At 44.9% G+C, this 20,868-nt stretch overlaps 1 protein-coding gene across 1 annotated transcript in view; it reads left to right on the forward strand.

Moving 5' to 3' along the window:
- The window catches only part of LOC142249105 (monocarboxylate transporter 2-like), a 65,876-nt gene that overhangs the window by 35,278 nt on the left and 9,730 nt on the right, over nucleotides 1-20,868 (forward strand). Inside the window, exon 2 of the mRNA XM_075320698.1 lies at nucleotides 10,068-10,211. Coding sequence (XP_075176813.1) covers nucleotides 10,068-10,211 — 144 coding nt within the window. The remainder of the gene's footprint in view (nucleotides 1-10,067; nucleotides 10,212-20,868) is intronic.

Consider the following 20,868-nt stretch of genomic DNA (forward strand, 5'->3'; position numbering starts at 1 on the left):
CAAGCTGCAGGATCCTGAAGAAGAGACTACGCTATCCAGTGACGTTCCACCGCCCCAGGCATCCGAGACCTTGATTCTACCATCTTCTGGAGATGAGACTTTGATTTCACCGCCTTCTAGAGTTGAGACTTTGAGTACAGCGGCTACCGAGGATGAGACTATGACCGATACCCGGTCCGAGACGCCCGATCCGGTCGTCCAAGATTCCAGTCCTGCTTCTGACTGTCCTTCCCTTTCCGTTGCCTCCCTTGCCGCTGACATGGGTTCCCCGATACGGGACATAGTGGCCCTGAAAACGGTCCGGGGTAAGCAGTCCTTCCTGGTCGATTGGGTGGATTGCGGTCCTGTGGCCCGGTCCTGGTTGTCCCGGAAGTATGTTGCTGCCTCTCTTCGGTGCGCCTTTATGTCTCGGCCGAGGAGAGGGGGGCTTCAAGGGGGGGGGGTACTGTCACGCTCCCCGTGTCCCAGCACCACTCCTTACCCACTGATCCAGTCCACGTGTCCACCGGTCATGGCTGCCGCTCCCGCTCTTGCTCCTCAGAGTCCTGTTCCTGGTCTCAGGAGTCTGATTCTGACTAATGTTCTGTATATGACCGGGCCGCGCCCACTCACCTGGTCTTATAGCCCCAGCACTGCTGCAACAGGAAATGACCTGAGGCTGTGCTGAGTATATAAGACTGGCCTCTCCATGTGGGCGGGGTCTGATCATCGCTTGTGTTTCTATGTCGTCTTGTGAGCTAAGTGCTCAGGTCTTTGTTCCTGTTTCCTATTACTGCCTTAAAGTACGCTGTAACCTTAGTGACCTGGTCCTGTCTTTGCTTCCTGATACCTGCACCCGTTCCTGCCACGTTAGTGCTCCAGCTACCGTGTACCCTGCCCTCCAGGTGGGGTGCTCGGTCCAGTGGATCCACCTCCTGGGCCTACCAGTCCTCCCTGGCCCTCACAATACCTGCCGTGCGACGTCCCTCTGGCCGGCGACCCACCTCCTTCCTTAGGGGGGCGGGTCGTGCGGCGTCACAGTGACGTCACACGGCAGGCGGCCAATTGAAGCGGAGGGGCGGAGATGAGCAGGATGTAAACATCCCACCCACCTCCGTCCTTCTCATTGCAGCCGGGAGGCAGGTAAGGTGATGTGCCTCGCTCCTGCGGCTTCACACACAGCGATGTGTGCTGCCGCAGGAGCGAGGAACAACATCGTACTTGTCGCACCATCGGCATTATGGAAATGTCGGAGGCTGCAGCGATGATACGATAACGACGCTTTTGCGCTCGTTCATCGTATCAAAAAGGTTTTACACGTTGCGATATCGACTGCGACGCCGGATGTGCGTCACTTTCGATTTGACCCCATCGACATCGCAAGTGCAATGTCGCAACGTGCAAAGCCGCCCTTATTCTCTTGTATTCAATGGGTTACAGTAAGATTTGTTAGAAACCAGAGCAAATGAGAGAGACCGGTGTATAGAGATGTAAGATGAAAGTGATTGGTGAGATACATACAGTACTGACCAAAAGTTTGGACACACCTTCTCATTCAAAGAGTTTTCTTTATTTTCATGACTCTGAAAATTGTAGATTCACATTGAAGGCATCAAAACTATGAATTAAAATATGTGGAGTTAAATACTTAACAAAAAGTGTGAAACAACTGAAAATATGTCTTATATTCTAGGTTCTTCAAAGTAGCCACCTTTTGCTTTGATTACTGCTTTGCACACTCTTGGCATTCTCTTGATGAGCTTCAAGGGGTAGTCACCGGAAATGGTTTTCCAACAGTCTTGAAGGCGTTCCCAGAGATGATTAGCACTTGTTGGCCCTTTTGCCTTCACTCTGCGGTCCAGCTCACCCCAAACCATCTCGATTGGGTTCAGGTCTGGTGACTGTGGAGACCAGGTCATCTGGCGTAGCCCCCCATCACTCTCCTTCTTAGTCAAATAGCCCTTACACAGCCTGGAGGTGCGTTTGGGGTCATTGTCCTGTTGAAAAATAAATGATGGTCCAACTAAACGCAAACCGGATGGAATAGCACGCCGCTGCAAGATGCTGTGGTAGCCATGCTGGTTCTGTATGCCTTCAATATTGAATAAACACCCAACAGTGTCACCAGCAAACCACATAAAGACATATTTTCAGTTATTTCACACTTTTTTGTTAAGTATTTCATTCCACATGTGTTAATTCATAGTTTTGATGCCTTCAATGTGAATCTACAATTTTCAGAGTCATGAAAATAAAGAAAACTCTTTGAATAAGAAGGTGTGTCCAAACCTTTGGTCTGTACTGTAGATATAGTGACTCCTTTTATGATTAATACACTTTCCACAAAATACTGAGTAATTGTTTACTAAGTGTGTGGCAGGATCTGGCTACAAAGTAGTTTTCTTGACTTAACATGTGGCTTTGTGACCTCTGATCCTTTTGTTTCTTTGCATTACTAGCTGCTATTAAAAAGATATATTATACAACTGGCCACTCTATTTCCACCCATTAGTGCCATGCTCATATCAATTAAAGGGAATCAGTCATCAGATTTTTGCTACTTCATTTGAGAGCAGCGTCATGTAGGCAAAGAGATTCTGAATCTAATGATGTATCACTTAGATTACTGGCTACAACTGTTCTGACACAATCTGAATTATTAGGTTTAGGCTTAGTTATGTAGCAGAGTCCAGAAAGCTGATCCCACCCACATTAGGTTCTCTATAGACAGTGTACATTTATAGCAAGCTGTCAATCATAGCACGGGAGTGTCAGACTTCTCTGCACAAGTTTCCAGGTCTGTAATGATAAGTGTCCTGCTGCTTAAAGAGGACCTGTCACCTGATTTGGCGACTATAAGCTGCGACCACCACCAGTGGGCTCTTATATACAGCATTCTAACATGCTGTATATAAGAGCCCAGGCCGCTGTGTAGAATGTAAAAATCACTTTATAATACTCACCTAAGGGGTGGTGCGGTGCAGACTGGTCGGATGGGTGACTCCTTTCTCCAGGATCGTCGCCTCCTCTTTTAGCCATCTTTGTCCTCCTTCTTCTGAAGCCTGGGTGCATGTCGCATCCTACGTCATCCAAACTAGCCGGCATCGAGGTCCTGTCTGCGCTCTTTGATCTGCCCTGAGCAGAATAAAAAATAAAATAAAGAACTTTAAAAAAATAAAATTAGAGAAACAAAAACATTTTAAAAAATATTAAAGAAACACAAATGTTTGAATCACACCCCTAATAGAAAAATAAAGAGATCAAAAAAATTTAGGTTTTTTTTTGTTAAATATTTTTTTTTAAAAAAACAAATGTTTGAATCACACACCCAATACAAAAATAATTAGCTTAAAAAATAAAATAATTTTTTTTTTTTTTTTAAAACTCGCACCCCCTAATACGAATTAGAGGAAAATTAAAAAAAAAAAAATATTTTAACCCCCACAAAAGTTTGATTCACACACTTACAAAAATAAAGAACTTAAAAATAAAGTTAGGAGAAAAAAAACAATTTTTAAAAACATTAAAGACACACAAACGTTTTAATCACACCCCTAATAGAAAAATAAAGAGTTAAAAAAAATTAGAGAACATTTTTTTAAATAGTTTTTTAAAAAAACTCCACAAAAGTTTGAATCATACCTGTTACAAAAATTAGAGAAAAAATAAAATATTTAAAAAAACAACAAAAGTTTGAATCACACCCCGTATTACAAAAATAAAGAACTTAAAAATAACACTAGAGAAAAAAATACTTTTAAAAATATAAAAAAAACAAACGTTTGAATCACATCCCTAATAGAAAAATAAAGGGCTTAAAAAAATAAAATTAGTGAAAAAATAAAATGTTTTAAAACCTCACAAAAGTTTAAATCACACCCAGTGTTACAAAAATAAATAACTTAAAAATAACAGAAAAAAAACACTTTTAAAAAAACACACGTTTTACTCACACCCCTAATAGAAAAATAAAGGGCTTAAAAAATATAAAATTAGAGAAAAAATAAAATATTTTAAAACCTCACAAAAGTTTGAATCACTCCCCATGTTACAAAAAAAGAAATTAAAAATAAAATTAGAGAAAAAAAACACTTATAAAATATATAAAAACAAATGTTTGAATCACACCCATAATACAAAAATAAAGAGCTTAAAAAAATATTAATAAAAATCACCACAAAAGTTTTAATCTACTGTATTACAAAAATAACGAACAATAAAATAATAAACCTATTTGGTATCTCAAAAAAGTTTTCAGAAAGGTCCGATCGGTCATAACATAGCAAAAAAAAAATTAAAAATAAATAAATAAAAATAACCAAAAAGCTGGAAATGCTGTTTTTCAAACTGATGTCTATGAAGACAGCAGCTCCACTGATAGAAAAATAAGTCTTCGAAAATAGAGAGACAAACCCAACTTTTTTATATAAAAAAATAAATCTTTATTTTTATATAGCGCTAACATATTCCGCAGCGCTTTACATACATCAGGAACACTGTCCCCATTGGGGCTCACAATCTAAATTCCCTACCTGTATGTCTTTGGCGTGTGGGAGGAAACCGGAGACCCCGGAGGAAACCCACGCAAACACGGGGACAACATATAAACTCCCTGCAGAGGGTGTCCTTGGTGGCATTCGAACCCAGGACCCCAGCGCTGCAAGACTGCAGTGCTAACCACTGAGCCACCATAAGACTGCACTGCTAACCACTGAGCCACCACAAGACTGCAGTGCTAACCGCTTAGCCACCAATATTCTGCAGTGCTGAGCGACCACAAGACTGCAGTGCTATCCACTGAGCCACCACAAGACTGCAGTGCTATCCACTGAGCCACCACAAGACTGCAGTGCTATCCACTGAGCCACCACAAGACTGCAGTTCTAACCACTGAGCCACCACAAGACTGTAGTGCTAACCACTGAGCCACCACAAGACTGCAGTGCTATCCACTGAGCCACCACAAGACTGCAGTGCTAACCACTGAGCCACCACAAGAGTGTAGTGCTAACCACTGAGCCACCACAAGACTGCAGTGCTATCCACTGAGCCACCACAAGACTGCAGTGCTAACCACTGAGCCACCACAAGACTGCAGTGCTAACCACTGAGCCACCACAAGACTGTAGTGCTAACCACTGAGCCACCACAAGACTGCAGTGGTAACCGCTGAGCCACCAATATTCTGCAGTGCTAACGACTGAGCCACCACAAGACTGCAGTGCTAATGTGACGCCCTGGGCAAGCCAGGGGTCACAGGTCACAACACCACATGCACCCCACATTCCCTGCAGGTACACACAAGGTCAAAACTAAAATCCTTGTTGCCTTCCTCCAGGGGCTGGTGTCCACACCAGGGGGTGGGCCAGGCGGTTGGCTCCACCCACCGAGGAGTTCACAGCCCTGGAGGCGGGAAAACCAGGCAGATAAGCTAGGGAAGTGAAGGAGTAAACAGTGAAGTGGAAGGAGGAAAAGTAGAAAGTGACAGCAAGAAGCCTGAAGTTAGTCCGGGTGTGTGCCCCGGACTGAGACAGCAAGGTTGGCAGACGGCGGTGACCGTCTGCCGGAGAGATTGCTCGGAGGTTGCCGAAAGGACCGTGGACAGGTGGTGACCCGGCGGTACCAGAGCGGTATACAAAGAACAGTCAGCACCAGGGCAGGGGCCTTTCGGATCCCGGCAAGGCTAGGAGTCGCCATAATTTGCCAAATCCGTCAGTGAAGGGGACCACTGGGTCTCCCAACAACCAAGTCCCGATTGAAGGCAACAGTCCGACCGTTAAGGGGAGACACCGCCACCGCCAAGGCACCAGTTTCCCAGGGCCAGCGCCTGCGGGCAAGAGTGGGGCTCCTCCGGCCCATATCCAGGCTGGGGAGCGGGTTACCGGTGGGAATCCATCGCTACCAACAGACTACACATAGGTGCAGGGAAGAGACCGTCACCGTCAACTGCAGGGAACATAAGCACCGCAACCGTCCGAGGGACCCATCCAACCAGCCGTTTGTTTACCGAGAACTGTGTCGTGTTTACTGGCTGAGTGAGTACCTCCGTGCCGTGCGGCACTGCGCTGCCCCTGCACCTCCACAGGCCCCATAACCCGCCTGTCCACCATCCCAACCCCCATCACTGGGCCCCGGGACCACCAATCTCCCTACCCACGGAGGGGCAAATCAACAACTGGCTGCTCCATACCATCACTCCCGGGATCCCCAGACAGAGCAGCGGTGGTGTTCACCTAATCACCACAACCGTGGGTGGCGTCACGGACAATAAACAATCCCCACAACCAAACCCCTTTCACTCACGGGCGAGGAGCGCCGCTAGAGTCCCCGGGATCCGGCCCATCGCTCGAGCCACCGAGCAGCAGCAGGCCGCGGCAGCAGCGGCAGCCGGACCCGAGCAGTGGGAGAGCGCGGCGTCCCCTCCTCCACCCGCGACACTAACGACTGAGCCACCACAAGACTGCAGTGCTATCCACTGAGCCACCACAAGACTGCAGTGCTAACCACTGAGCCACCACAAGACTGCAGTGCTAACCACTGAGCCACCACAAGACTGCAGTGCTAACCACTGAGCCACCAAAAGACTGCAGTGCTATCCACTGAGCCACCACAAGACTGCAGTGCTATCCACTGAGCCACCACAAGACTGCAGTGCTATCCACTGAGCCACCACAAGACTGCAGTGCTATCCACTGAGCCACCACAAGACTGCAGTGCTAACCACTGAGCCACCACAAGACTGCAGTGCTAACCACTGAGCCACCTCAAGACTGCATTGCTAACCACTGAGCCACCACAAGACTGCAGTGCTAACCGCTGAGCCACCAATATTCTGCAGTGCTAACCGCTGAGTGACCACAAGACTGCAGTGCTAACGACTGAGCCACCACAAGACTGCAGTGCTATCCACTGAGCCACCACAAGACTCCAGTGTTATCCACTGAGCCACAACAAGACTGCAGTGCTAACCACTGAGCCACCGGTTCCAATTTTTTTCAAGCCATTAAAGTATAACATAAACGTTACAGGTTTGGTATCACCATAATTGCACAGACCTCAAGAATCATTTTATCAAAGCATTTTTACCGCACATGAACGCTGTAAGTAGAAGCTCCCCAAAAAAAGACAATGGCAGAATTATGGGGTTTTCTTATGTAACCATTTCACCGCACTTGAAATTTTTATCATCTCTTTTTTATTTTAATATCTTGTAAAATGAATTGTATCATTGAAAAACTATAACTCGTCCTTGTAAAAACGAGCCCTCGTGCAGCTAGGTCCGCGGGAAAAAAGGTTACGGCTCTTGGAAGAAGGGTGCAAAAACGAAAATTGGTGGAGGCGGGAAGGGGTTAAGGGAGTCAAGTTCAAAAGTTTATTCTTCTTCTTGTTAAGTAAGGAAAACTGCATTGTCCATTTTATGGCGAGAAGCCGGCGTTTTATTCTTCTATTCTAGGTGAGTGAGCAGGATTTCTGGTTTATTGGGCAGCGCGCGGCTCATTTTTTTCCATCGTGTTATGGAGAATGTATGATTGCGTTGTTTGGTAACCGTAATGGCTGCGCCGGGTTTAGCACAGGCCAGATATATGCAGCCGGATGAGCTACAATCTCCAGTAAAATGCATGAAGAATGATCTTCTCCGTCTTGCTTTGTCTTTTCTCCGCTCTCCGGAATCATTTCGTTCCATTACTTCTATCGCTTTCACCTTGGCAAGAAAATGCTTTGTGTATCTCTATGTCTTTAAATTGCTCTCTATTTGTCGGAGCCCCCTGACTGGGCATTTTTTTTTGCCCGCTGTAATCTGGCATTCCCAGTACAAATTGCTGAACGCCGGCTGGAGAAGTCATTTGTTCTGTGGGTAATGATGCTCCTCTTCTATCACCGGAGCATGTAGGGACTATTTGCAAACCCTGTGACTTGATTTCGGAGGGGGGGGGGGGTGCTTCATTCTGAAAATTCTCTTAGACTTTTCTTATAATTTAAGAAACAGAAGGGTGAGAAAATATCATCAGTTTCTAATTTACAGCTTTATAATAGTCTACATTGGAAGGTTTTGCTGTAGAAGAGGATGGAAAAGACTCTGGACAGTCTATTTTTCTAGCTAATCCTATGATCACAGGTGACAGGGGCTGCTAGACTGGCCCTAGCTGTCCCTAATCCCAGTGATACCTCTGGGGGTGAAGATGTCTGGGCCGCCTTCCTTGCTATGCTTCTGGCAAGCCCAGTACTCCCACTCTTCGCTTTCATTGTGCCCTTGCGTCTTAAGATGATGATGTATCACGGGATGTGATGGGATAGCTGGGGACCGGGGCTCCTAAACTGGCCCTCAGACTAGGGGCACCCTAGCTGTTTCTGATCCTAGAGTTATGTCTGATGGTGATGATGTCTGGGCCGCCTTCCTTGCCCTGCTACTGGCCAGCTCTAATCGAATACCCCCTCTTACTCACCCCAGGGGAGGGCCAGGTTAGGAGTGTTTGAACCTACAGATCTAGTCAAATTGGGAAACCAAGACCTATATCACACAGCTAGAACAATAGGGAGATATAAGACAATACGTGATAAAGAGGAAATTAAGAGCAGGGAGGAAACAACCTGATGGTGAGAGAATTTCCACAGCACATCAAGCAGCACGCAATAAATCACCAGCAATTAGAACACTACAGTACACTACAGTACACAGACCAATTTAGCAAATGATATAGTCGGCATAGGAAGACTTGCTCCACCATCTTAAAAAGATGGGGAGTAACTGTGATAGGTCTCCGACAACATGTGATTTAAGACGTAACCAGCAGGCTAGAAGAGATTTAACTCCTGCAAGTCTGATCACTAATGAGAACACAGCTGGTCGACGCTGGAACCTTTCTGTGCAACTAAGAAACACCAAATGAGGCATAGTGTGGAGTGTCATTCTGCAGTGTGAACAGTGTCAGATACCTCCATGACAGTCAGCAACTTTAAAGCCAAACACCATGCAGTTTCCTTGTAGCACCCCACTGGTGAAATAAAGCATTACATGATGCGGCAGTCCTAACTGAGGCACACCCAACTATTACAATCATTGGAAAGGAGGAGGGGAGGAAAACATATCCAGCACCATGTCTTTAAAAAAAACTTCAAATTTATTAATTCCAAGTAAAAAAAAAATTCTTATATGGACTAAAACAATCTCTCCATATCAGAAAAAGAAAGAGAAATTCAGCTCACTGATCCTGCTGTTCACCGCTCCCTGTTTGGACCCAGCGCACGGAAAGCTTGGCTGCCATATATTCAGAAAAATGAAAGAAAAACGTCCAGCGCAGTCCTCAGGTTGCAAGATAAAAACCAGAAGTATATTTAGAAAATTCCATTAAAATATAGCGGTCAGCAGTGTAGTAAAGTTGGTCAAATACCCCATTGAACTACGCGTTTCGATACATAGTCTTAATCATGTTCAGGAGTTAGGGTCAAGCTGGTGGCCCAGACCTGGCTACCATCAAGCTTACTTCTGAGATAAGGAACAGCGCAGGGTCCCTAGAAGGAGGGCCAGTTTGGAGGTCCCTGCTCCAGTTACCCCAGTCACTCCTGTGACATAACTACCAACAATAGAGTCCAACACCACCATGACACCCAGTGAGTGCAATGCTGAACACTACATGATAGTGGAGAGGAATTAGGGTCATGCTGGTGGCCCAAACCTAGCTACCATCAAGCCTACCTCTGAGATAAGGAACAGCGCAGGGTCCCTAGTCTGAATGCCAGTTTAAAGCTCCCTGCCCCACTTACCCCGGTCACTCCTGTGACATAACTACCAACAATAGAGTCCGCCGCCGCCATGACACCCAACGAGTGCAAAGCTGAACACCGCATGACAGTTTCATGGTGGTAATAAAAAGAATCCATAAGTTGTTTTTTTTTATTGGGTTTTCCTGAACCCTAACCTTAAAAATTACTCCTGAAACCTTGGAAAAGATTTAAACAAAAATGGACAATTCCTTTAAGCCACTATGTGATACATTATACATTTTGTGTTTATGCTGTTATGTTGCTGTTTATAGTGTCATGTTTTGTCTTTTGTTACATTGTTATAATGTCTATTTTTCATTTTTTAGGCCCGGTCAGCAGTATCCTGGTGAACCGATACGGCAGCAGACCGGTGGTTATCTTTGGTGGTCTCCTCAGTGGAGTTGGAATGATTTTAGCCACTTTTAGCACCAGTCTTATACAAATGTATATCTGTGTCGGCGTCATAGCAGGTAATAAGGCATAAGACCCTGATTTACTTTACATCATCTATTTTTTATCTTATGGATTAGTCTTTGGGCTTTTGACACGGGGATCAATGTTTGATTTGTGAAGTATGATAAGGAAGAACAGCCCGGGGTTATAAAGTCATTAGATGAAATGATATGTAACATTAACATATGACAAAATGAGTCTTTAAAAAAAGAATATTACATTTACTCCGTTCACGAGGTTAATGGGGGCCATTAACATTAGAGCTCCACGGCCGGGGCTGTTTGTCTTGTAAATGTAATGTTACAATATTAACGAGAAATGAAGGCAATTTACTAAATGTATCAATTCATAGATTTAGCTGTCATCTTTGTAAGACTGATTTCTGAGACCCCTACCGGTCACTAAAATGATGGGGCACTAGCTATACTTTATAGACATTTTTTATGGGGGTATGTGTCATGATAGGTTTGTGGAAGTACCCAGCGAAAGGGAAGGGAGATGGTGACCCCTGACCAAGCCCTGGCTTCCTTCACCACCCTAGATAGGTTTTGCATCTGTCTTGCCCCAGGGCTATGGAGTACTCGGTTCCGGGCCATATATTTACGGGGACAGTTCACTGAGTGGCTATTGCCCAGTTTTGTTACCCTGGGAGTCGCTTGAAGGGGCAATACTTATAAAGTTTGTATCGTGACGTGACTTACGGGTTGCGGTTATGGTGATGGAACCGCCTCTGCACAGTTTCTCACCGCTGTGGCTGGTGTTAGTGGCAGCCTGGATGTTGGGCCCTCCGCAAGTAGGGCCTGGGCTCCAGGGGGTAAGTGATGAAGTTAGGCGTGGAAATAAGGTAGGCCACACAAGGGATTGCAGTGTAAGGCCGGTTTCACACATCCGGCTTTTCGCCGGTTTGCCGGATCCGGCGCTCTCCCATACAGTGACTACAGTACAGTGACAGCGCAACAAGCGCCGGTCACATGCTGTCATGTGACCGGCGCATGTGACCCGGAAGTTACAGCGCTGTCACTATACTGTATTGTCTGTACGGGAGAGCGCCGGATCCGCCAAACCGGCGAAAAGCCGGATGTGTGAAGCCGGCCTAACTGGTTCTCTTTACTTACAGCATTGTGATGACTGGTACCCGGAGGGAGGCTAGTCCTCACCACTGGTTCCCTTAGTCCCAGTGCCAGTTTGGTGACCTTGTGGCTTCTTTCCCCTGCACCTGTCTCTGGTTGGTGGGTCCCCAAGGCTTGGAGCATCTGGGGGTCCCCTTCTTGTAGTCTCTCAGTCTCTGGTCGGGCAGCTTGAACCCTGTGGGGTCGGTGTTCTGTACCAATCCCTGGTTCTCCTGTCACACATCTATGCGCCGAGCAGGATACCTGGCCCTGGCTGACCCTGAAATAGGCCCTGGGAACGAAGTGGATGGATTGAGCTCTTTGTCAACCCCACTAAGCTCTAAAGAAGACACGGGATAACAAACAAGGGAAAATAAAAAAAACAACTTATCTCCAAGAAGATCCAGAGAGGCGGACTGCAAAATGCAACTAAGTTACTCCAGATGACTGCAAGCCGACTGCTTGCACTCATAATCTGTAGGTAGCTATAGCTATCACCAGCACAGACCAGAAGGTAATGAGGGAATTTAAGGATACAAATGGAAGTGCTGATGGAAACAGCTGAAAGGGTGAGGAACTCTGCAGGGTCCTAAAGGGAAAGGGATGAACCCCAAGCAGAGGAAATACATAAGATACCATATACATCAAGCAGGAATAATAAAAGGTCAGGGAGCAGTTTGTGCAGCCAAATGCTGCAACTTTGTATTGCCAGATACCACAGGACAGTCTGTCACCCGTGACAGACCCGTGACAATATGCTTTCCATTTACTACATAGACAAGAGGAAGGGTGGCGTAACTTGAAGCTCATGAACCTCCATTTAAAAGCTCCAACAGGCCCCAATGCAAAAGCTCAATGGACCCCAATTATTGCATATTTTTTTATAACATTAGTCTATTTCTATAGGCCAAAGGGGATTTTGTCCCCCCCCCCCCCCCTAGGCTCCAGGACCAAGGTGCGATTGCATCCTCTACACTGATTGTGGTTATGAACCAGTATGGGAACTTGTATTCTGGAGATGACTGACTATAATGGGAAATGGGCCTGCTCTGACACCTGCGCAGAGGTCATTATGCAGGGAGGAGGTGATCTGTGGCTATCCCTTTTTATCCATGGTGGGAACCTGTAATAGTTAAATATAGGTGTTACCTTTCATTGTATTCCTGCCTGTGATATTATTGAGCTGACCGCGTGAGAAGTGATCTCTACAGGACAGGAAGTATCAGCTTATCTTTAGGCGTGAAAACTGTAAGATTTCAGGATATATATTTTTTTTTTTTTTTTTTTTTAAGTATAGTAATTAGAGATGAACCAACTCAATTTTTTACAAACTTCCTGAAATTTTTAGATGCTGGGAAGTTAAACATTTTTAGGATTTACCAGAATCCAAACACCATTTTGCTGGACTCTTTTTCATACCCTGGAAGCGTTTAAAATAATAAAAAGACAGAGCATATTCTGAGCCTCTACCTCCAGGGTTTGTTTCTTTCAACAGCATCAGCCACTTTAGCTTGATTGATAGCTCATGTCAGATTTCCTTGCCTTGTCACACAGACAGTGGACCATACACTGATGAGCAAAAGGGTAACAATGTTCTAAACTTTCAGGCTTCATATCTCACCATCCTCTACAACTTTGAGCGTGAGATGACCTTCATTTTATAGACAATCATCTTGGCTATCTTTTAAATGCATTTGACGTGCACTTATGTAGCATATGATTAGTTATGTACATCCTTGTCATGTCACTGCATTGTTACTGTTTTGCTCCTGGTGGTGGAAAAATCTTTTTCTTCTTGTATACTTCAAATTACAACCTGTTCTCTCATTCCCTAATAGCTCAGTGTGTTATTAGGTTGATTCCCAAGTGAAAGGTCAGTGGTTCAAATCAAGAAGCAGCCATAAGGCTATGTTCGCACGTTGCGTTTTTTACCGCGTTTCTGCAGCGTTTTTGGCAGCAGCGTTTTTGGGCAAAAAGGCATGCGTTTTTGATTTCCAGCAAAGTCTATGGTAAAAGCAGAAATCCTGTCTGCACTTTGCTTTTTGTTCAGCAGCGTTTAATTTGCATATTTGTGGTCAAAAACCATGCTGAAAAAGAAGCAGCATGTCAGTTGTTTTTGCCATTTCTGCAGCGTTTCCTTAACATTGGAGTCAATGAGAAATGTCAAAAAGCAACCAAAATCACAATTCCTGCGTTTTTCATGCTTTTTACCTGCTTTTCAACTGCGTTTTTGGCTCCAAAAACGCATGCTTTTCTGGCATAAAATTAATGGGTTCTAATGTTCCTTTACACACACACAATAACCGAAAATTTAAATGCTAAAAAATAATAAACTTTAGCTATTTTTCTGTTAAAATGTGCATAACCGCTATTATTACATTAAAATTGATAATTTCCCATTTAATTTTATTAAAAGTTAATTTTAGACTTTTTTTCTCTTTTTTCATTCTTTTTGACTAATTCAACTTTATTTCTCAGTGTCTTGATCTCAAAAACGCATCTGCAGAAACGCAGGTGAAAACGCAGGTAAAAAGCGCTAAAAACGCACTAAAAACGCGGTAAAAACGCATGCGTTTTTAGCGCTAAAAAATGGTCAAAAGCCATTTGTATAGACCAAAGGACCAAAAACCCCTTAAAAATTTAAATTTTATTAATTACTTATTAAAACAAACCCCAAACAAAAACAATACACACATAGACGGGACATAAAATTCCAATAACCGCCAGAGAAGTAGAGGACCCCTTTAAATCAGGAGGTCACCCTGGCTAGCACCAGGAAAGAGAAATTACACGTCCCTAATACATAGCAATTAATGCTGCCTATTGAAAAAGTCAGATTGTATATACATATCCAGTCTAAATAAGTTTGAAACAGTCATATAATGTATGAATATCAAACAAGATTTTGAAAGTGCAACCAGGAATTGGCCAAACGAACCCTATAGAGGCCCTGCCTTACCGCGGAGGTTGGCACCCTAAACCTAAGCGCTGTGGCGCCCCCACTCAACGAAGACTCACCCTGCTTTCCCTTCGCTGATCTTATTGTGCAGCTAGTCTGGGAAGGGGGAAGTGAGGGACGGTTGCACTTTACAGACAATACTCAAGGGAAATCTCATACAATCGTATCAATAGAACAGTCTTATTCAATAGTATAAAGTGTTTACAAGTGGACCATAGCAACAATATTTGTCAAGCTTCAGAAAATGGCACACCAATTATCACTGTAGTGCCTATATACACCACTCATGTACCTCTAAATATGCCTATCACAAAGGTAGTAAGTCACATGTGCCTACAATATAAAGAACCCTTGGAAAAATCTCCCAGGCTCAATAAGCTATTCAAAGGAGCGCCCTTAATTCCAGAAAAAGGAGATAGTCACAATTTCACATGACCAGACAAAGGCAAATGCCAAAATTGTCATAATTAGGATCTCCTAATGCCCTATTAATAACGTACCAAAAGCTCCCTCAAAGAAATTTTTGGGAGACAGCAGTACGTATAGTTAAATCAATATAGGGTACACACTTCACAGAAGGCAAAATAGGCTATTGTAGACACTCTCATAGAGGGCAATATGAACTTCACAAAAGGTGATACATGCAATGGATTATGAGCCAGTTACTGAGGTCCACATAACCATAACAGTGATCATAAGATATAAGCATAGTACTTAGCTTAATCATAGAAGTCCTATGACGGATGTAAATACATCAGGGTCCAATTGACACCACCGAAACACTGCCCAACGCGTTTCCCCCCGATCGCAAGTCACATCAGGGTTCATCAGGGGCTCCCTATTAGGGTAGGAAATCTGGCTGCAGTTTGCCACGTGTAGGACTTGTAATCCGGCATCTCATACTGTGCTGGCGGCGCCTGTGTTTAAAAATGGCGCCAGACGCCACCCACAGCTCCGGAAAACCGGAAGTGAGGCATTCCTATGCTCGTCATAGAAGATGACGTAGACGGGGAGGGTCCAGGTACGGAGCGCTCGTAAGGAATCCCCGGAAGTGACGCTGGTGAGCACCCACGTCACAGGAAGTGACGTAAACGGGCTTCACTCACGGGCGCTGCTGAAATTCAGCCGTGGAACGCACCATGCGCTCCACTAGTTTGAGCAATCATCCTAATGGAGGAAGTACTAAAAGATCCTTCCACCGGCTTTCCCATAGAAAAATAGTGCCAGCAGCACACTCTGTCATTATCCACCACGGATTCAGACAATCACTCCACAGCAATAAAGCCATTTGGTCAAAAACCAAGGGAAGGAAAACGTGCAGAATAAACTGCAGGTACACCGACGCAACGTGCGAACATAGCCTAAAGATTTCCCAAGAATAGAGAATCATACAGCTCCTCGATAGTGTCACTCGGCCAAGAAAGTTGCTAAACGGCATCATGTGAGGCCATGAGTGTTGGGAGAATAAGAAATGAAGTCCGTCCATCCATTCAAAGCCAAAGGTGACAGCCAGGCAAAATATTGGGGTCCGCAAGTCACTCATCACAAGGTCTATAAGTTCTGGTGACACCCGGCAGTGGAGGCGGCTCATATGCTCCTTAATAGTGAGATCACAGACGTCCATGCAAGCACCGAGCGACGCACGTTACACAAGTCTGGAATGGTGGCCCGAAAAATGGTGAAGAAGCTTCAACTTCAATATTGTCATAAGAAGCGTTGGCTCGAGTTTGCACAACAGTACAAAAAGTGGAAGATTGGAAACGGGGGATTTGGAGCGATGACTGGTCTGATGGGGAAAATGGTTCTGGAAGAAACAAGGGAAAAAGGAGCTAAAGGATCGAGAAATGGAAGGAATTGTCAAGTTTGGTGGAGGAAGTCTGATGATATGGAGGTGTTTCACAGTCAAAGGCGTTGGATACTTGACCAGGATGGATGGTGGTCTCAATGCTGAGCTATATGTGAGGATCCTACAAGACGAGTTACTTCATACACTAGAGTACTGAGTATGAAAAGGACGACATAGTGTTCCAGGAGGACAATGACCCGAAGAATACGGTGAGATTGGAGAAGAAATGGGTCAGTGACAATGAAGTAGAGGAGCTGGATTGTCCCCACAGTCCCCAGACCTCAAGCCAATCCAACACTTGTGGGGAGAGGTGAAGAAAAAGATGTATACATACCTAAGTGAGCTGACCAGTATACACCAACACTGGGAACGTGTAGAAGAGACCTGACCAGTATACACCAACACTGGGAACGTGGAGAAGAGACCTGATCAGTATACACCAACACTGGGAACGTGGAGAAGAGACCTGACCAGTATACACCAACACTGGGAACGTGGAGAAGAGACCTGACCAGTATACACCAACACTGGGAACGTGGAGAAGAGACCTGACCAGTATACACCAACACTGGGAACGTGGAGAAGAGACCTGACCAGTATACACCAACACTGGGAACGTGGAGAAGAGACCTGACCAGTATACACCAACACTGGGAACGTGGAGAAGAGACCTGATCAGTATACACCAACACTGGGAACGTGGAGAAGAGACCTGACCAGTATACACCAACACTGAGAACATGGAGAAGAGACCTGACCAGTATACACCAACACTGGGAACATGGAGAAGGGACCTGACCGGTATACACCAACACTGGGAACGTGGAGAAGAGACCTGACCAGTATACACCAACACTGGGAACGTGGAGAAGAGACCTGACCAGTATACACCAACACTGGGAACATGGAGAAGAGACCTGACCAGTATACACCAACACTGGGGATATGGAGAAGAGACCTGACCAGTATACACCAACACTGGGAACATGGAGAAGAGACCTGACCAGTATACACCAACACTGGGAACGTGGAGAAGAGACCTGACCAGTATACACCAACACTGGGAACGTGGAGAAGAGACCTGACCAGTATACACCAACACTGGGAACATGGAGAAGAGACCTGACCAGTATACACCAACACTGGGGATATGGAGAAGAGACCTGACCAGTATACACCAACACTGGCAATTTGTAGAAGAGACCTGACCAGTATACACCAACACTGGGAACGTGGAGAAGAGACCTGACCAGTATACACCAACACTGGGAACATGGAGAAGAGACCTGACCGGTATACACCAACACTGGGAACGTGGAGAAGAGACCTGACCAGTATACACCAACACTGGGAACGTGGAGAAGAGACCTGACCAGTATACACCAACACTGGGAACGTGGAGAAGAGACCTGACCAGTATACACCAACACTGGGAACGTGGGGAAGATACCAGACCAGTATACACCTACACTGGGAACATGGAGAAGAGACCAGACCGGTATACACCAACACTGGGGATATGGAGAAGAGACCTGACCAGTATACACCAACACTGGGAACATGGAGAAGAGACCTGACCAGTATACACCAACACTGGGAACGTGGAGAAGAGACCTGACCAGTATACACCAACACTGGGAACGTGGAGAAGAGACCTGACCAGTATACACCAACACTGGGAACGTGGGGAAGAGACCTGACCAGTATACACCAACACTGGGAATGTGGAGAAGAGACCTGACCAGTATACACCAACACTGGGAACGTGGGGAAGATACCAGACCAGTATACACCTACACTGGGAACATGGAGAAGAGACCAGACCGGTATACACCTACACTGGGAACATGGAGAAGAGACCTGACCAGTATACACCAACACTGGGAACGTGGAGAAGAGACCTGACCAGTATACACCAACACTGGGGATATGGAGAAGAGACCTGACCAGTATACACCAACACTGGGAACGTGGAGAAGAGACCTGACCGGTATACACCAACACTGGGAATGTGGAGAAGAGACCTGACCAGTATACACCAACACTGGGAACGTGGAGAAGAGACCTGACTGGTATACACCAACACTGGGAACGTGGAGAAGAGACCTGACCAGTATACACCAACACTGGGAATGCGTAGAAGAAACCTGGCATCATATTTCAGTCGAGACATACTTGAATCTGATCGAAAGCCCAGAAATATTCAGGCAGTGCTGAAAGCCAAAAGAGGATTTACAAAATAATGACATAATAGTAAAAATAAAATTTAGCTTTGCAGGAGCAAAACAGTAACAATGCAGTGACCTGACAAGAAACTGCATAACTAATCATATGCTAAATAGCTGCAAGTCACATTTATGTATGAGATAGCCAAGATGATTGTCTATAAAATGAAGTTCGTCTCACGCTCAAAGCAGTAGAGGATGGAGAGATATGGAGCTTGAAAGTCAAAAGCGCAAAACATTGTTACCCTTTTGCTTGTCAGTGTAGAAGGTATAAATTTGTGGTTTTTAGGGACAGGCATTGATCTTACTGATAGATTTTTTTTAAAGTTAGAATTGACTTAGAAGAGTTCTTCAATAATTTATATGTCAAGGAAACACGTTACAGGGGTTGTCCGGGACTTTAGCGTTGATGACCTATATCTAATCTGATTGGTGGGAGTGCAACACCTTGCACCACATCCGATCAGCTGTTCTTTGTGCCACTACCGGATGGAACTACTCAGTTGCGGAGCTGCACAGCTCAATCGAGTGTATAGTAGCCATGGATGGATACTACATATCTATCACCTATTCAAATCAGTAGGGGGTGGATGTGCAGTCACTATTCTGTTGACGGAGCTGTGCTGTGCAGCTCCACAACTGAGTAGTTCCAGCGGCTTCAGGAACAGCTGATCGGTGGGGGCTCCAGGTTTCACACCCCACCGATAAGACATTGATGTCGTGGTCATCACTGTTAAAGTCCCAGACAACCCCTTTAAGCATTAGAATGTGAATATTTTTGCACATTTTCCATTATCGGGTCCTCTTTTGCTATATAAACGTTCAATGATTTTAGTCCCAAAGGGCCACGTCTAATAGGAGGAAAGCATTGTGGATTCTAATTTACTGCAAAGATTTTGTTAGTGTCTAGAACTCATTTTAATGACAAGTCAGCGAGAGGGATGCGGAGTCTGGAGCGACCGCATCCTAATTAATGCTGGTAAAATAAGATGATAATAAATTAGATTTGTGTCAGTGGAAATTTAATGAAGAGATAATAAGGAGCTATAATTGATTATTACCTAAATGGATAGTTGGCATTCCACCTAGTGGTTGGCATTCCACCTAAATTTGCATCACACATTTCATAAATTCTTTCAGTGTCGCCCAAAATATTTGAATTCCTATTTTTCATAATGTCAGATTTTTTTAATAATATTATTATAGGAGGTGCTAAAAGTATTTGAAAAGTCATTTTATATGTTTAAAAAGTAACTAAACTGTTTTTTTGTTTTAATTACTGACCAAGATTTCCAAAATTAAGAACCTTTGTACTCCTATTACCTTATATCTTCCTTTTCTCACAATCTCCATCTGAAAGAGCTGTTTTAACTGCTTTGTTCATGAACTTAAAGCAGCTGTTTTGAACTCCAGGTTTATTAATCAAAGCTGTAGTACCCAGCGTTGCCTGGGATAGTAACTTAGGCTGCTTTCACACATCCGGTTTTTGAAGTGCGGCACAATACGGCGCTCTGCAGAAAAACCGCAACCGGGTTTTTTTGCCGCCGGTTGCGTTTTTTTGCATAGACTTACATTAGCGCCGTATTGTGCCGCATGGGCTTGCGTTCCGTCCGTTTTTTGCCGCATGCAGCAGATTTAGCCGATGCGGCGGCCGGATGGAACGTTGCCTGGCACGTTTTTTTTGTCCGGCAAAAAAAAAAATGCATTGCGCCGCATCTGGCCGATGCAGCACGATTTGCAATGCATGCCTATGGACGCTGCATGCGGTTTTTTTCACTGCGCATGCTCAGTAGCGTGCCACAAGCGGCAAAAAACGGACAGGCCGCATGTCAAAAACTTATGCAAAGGATGTGGTTTTGTCGCCGCAACCGTTGCACAGGTTTTAGAGCCAGATTGGCCGACTCTGCTAAAACCGGATGTGTGAAAGCAGCCTAAGTGTCTCTGTTCCTCTCTCCCGTCCTCCCTCTCTAGCTGTCTCCTTCGCTGTCTGTTTCTCTCTCTGTCTGTCTCATCTCTTTGTCTCTTTCCCTGTCTGTCTCTTTCTCTATCTCTCTCTCTCTTTTTCTGTCTATCTGTCTCTATCTCTCCGTCTGTCTCTCTATCTGCTGTTTTTGTGTGTCTCTATCTCACTGGCTCTCTGTCTGTCTCTGACTATCTCTCCGTTTTTCTCTCTCTGTCTGTGTCTCTGTCTTTCTCCCTGTCTCTCTTTGTCTCTCTGTGTTTCTGTGTGTCTCTGTCTGTCTGTCTGTCTCTTTCCCTGTCTGTCTCTATCTGTCTCTCCACCGATATCATATTACCTCACACATAAGCTTCTTATACTAATAATATCCTTCATTGCCTATAGCAACCAATCACAGCTCCTATTAATAAACTGTAATAGGAGCTCTGATTGGCTCCATTGACTTTAATGTAAGCAGGTTTTTTGGCGAATAAGTGTAAATTGTGGGGTTAAATTTTCCCTTCCAAACATAGTCTATGATGTTCCCTTAGTCACATGAGGTGGCTGTGCAAAATTTTATGATTGTACAGGCAGTC

This window comes from Anomaloglossus baeobatrachus, chromosome 8, assembly GCF_048569485.1.
Source record: "Anomaloglossus baeobatrachus isolate aAnoBae1 chromosome 8, aAnoBae1.hap1, whole genome shotgun sequence".
Lineage (NCBI taxonomy): Eukaryota > Metazoa > Chordata > Amphibia > Anura > Aromobatidae > Anomaloglossus > Anomaloglossus baeobatrachus.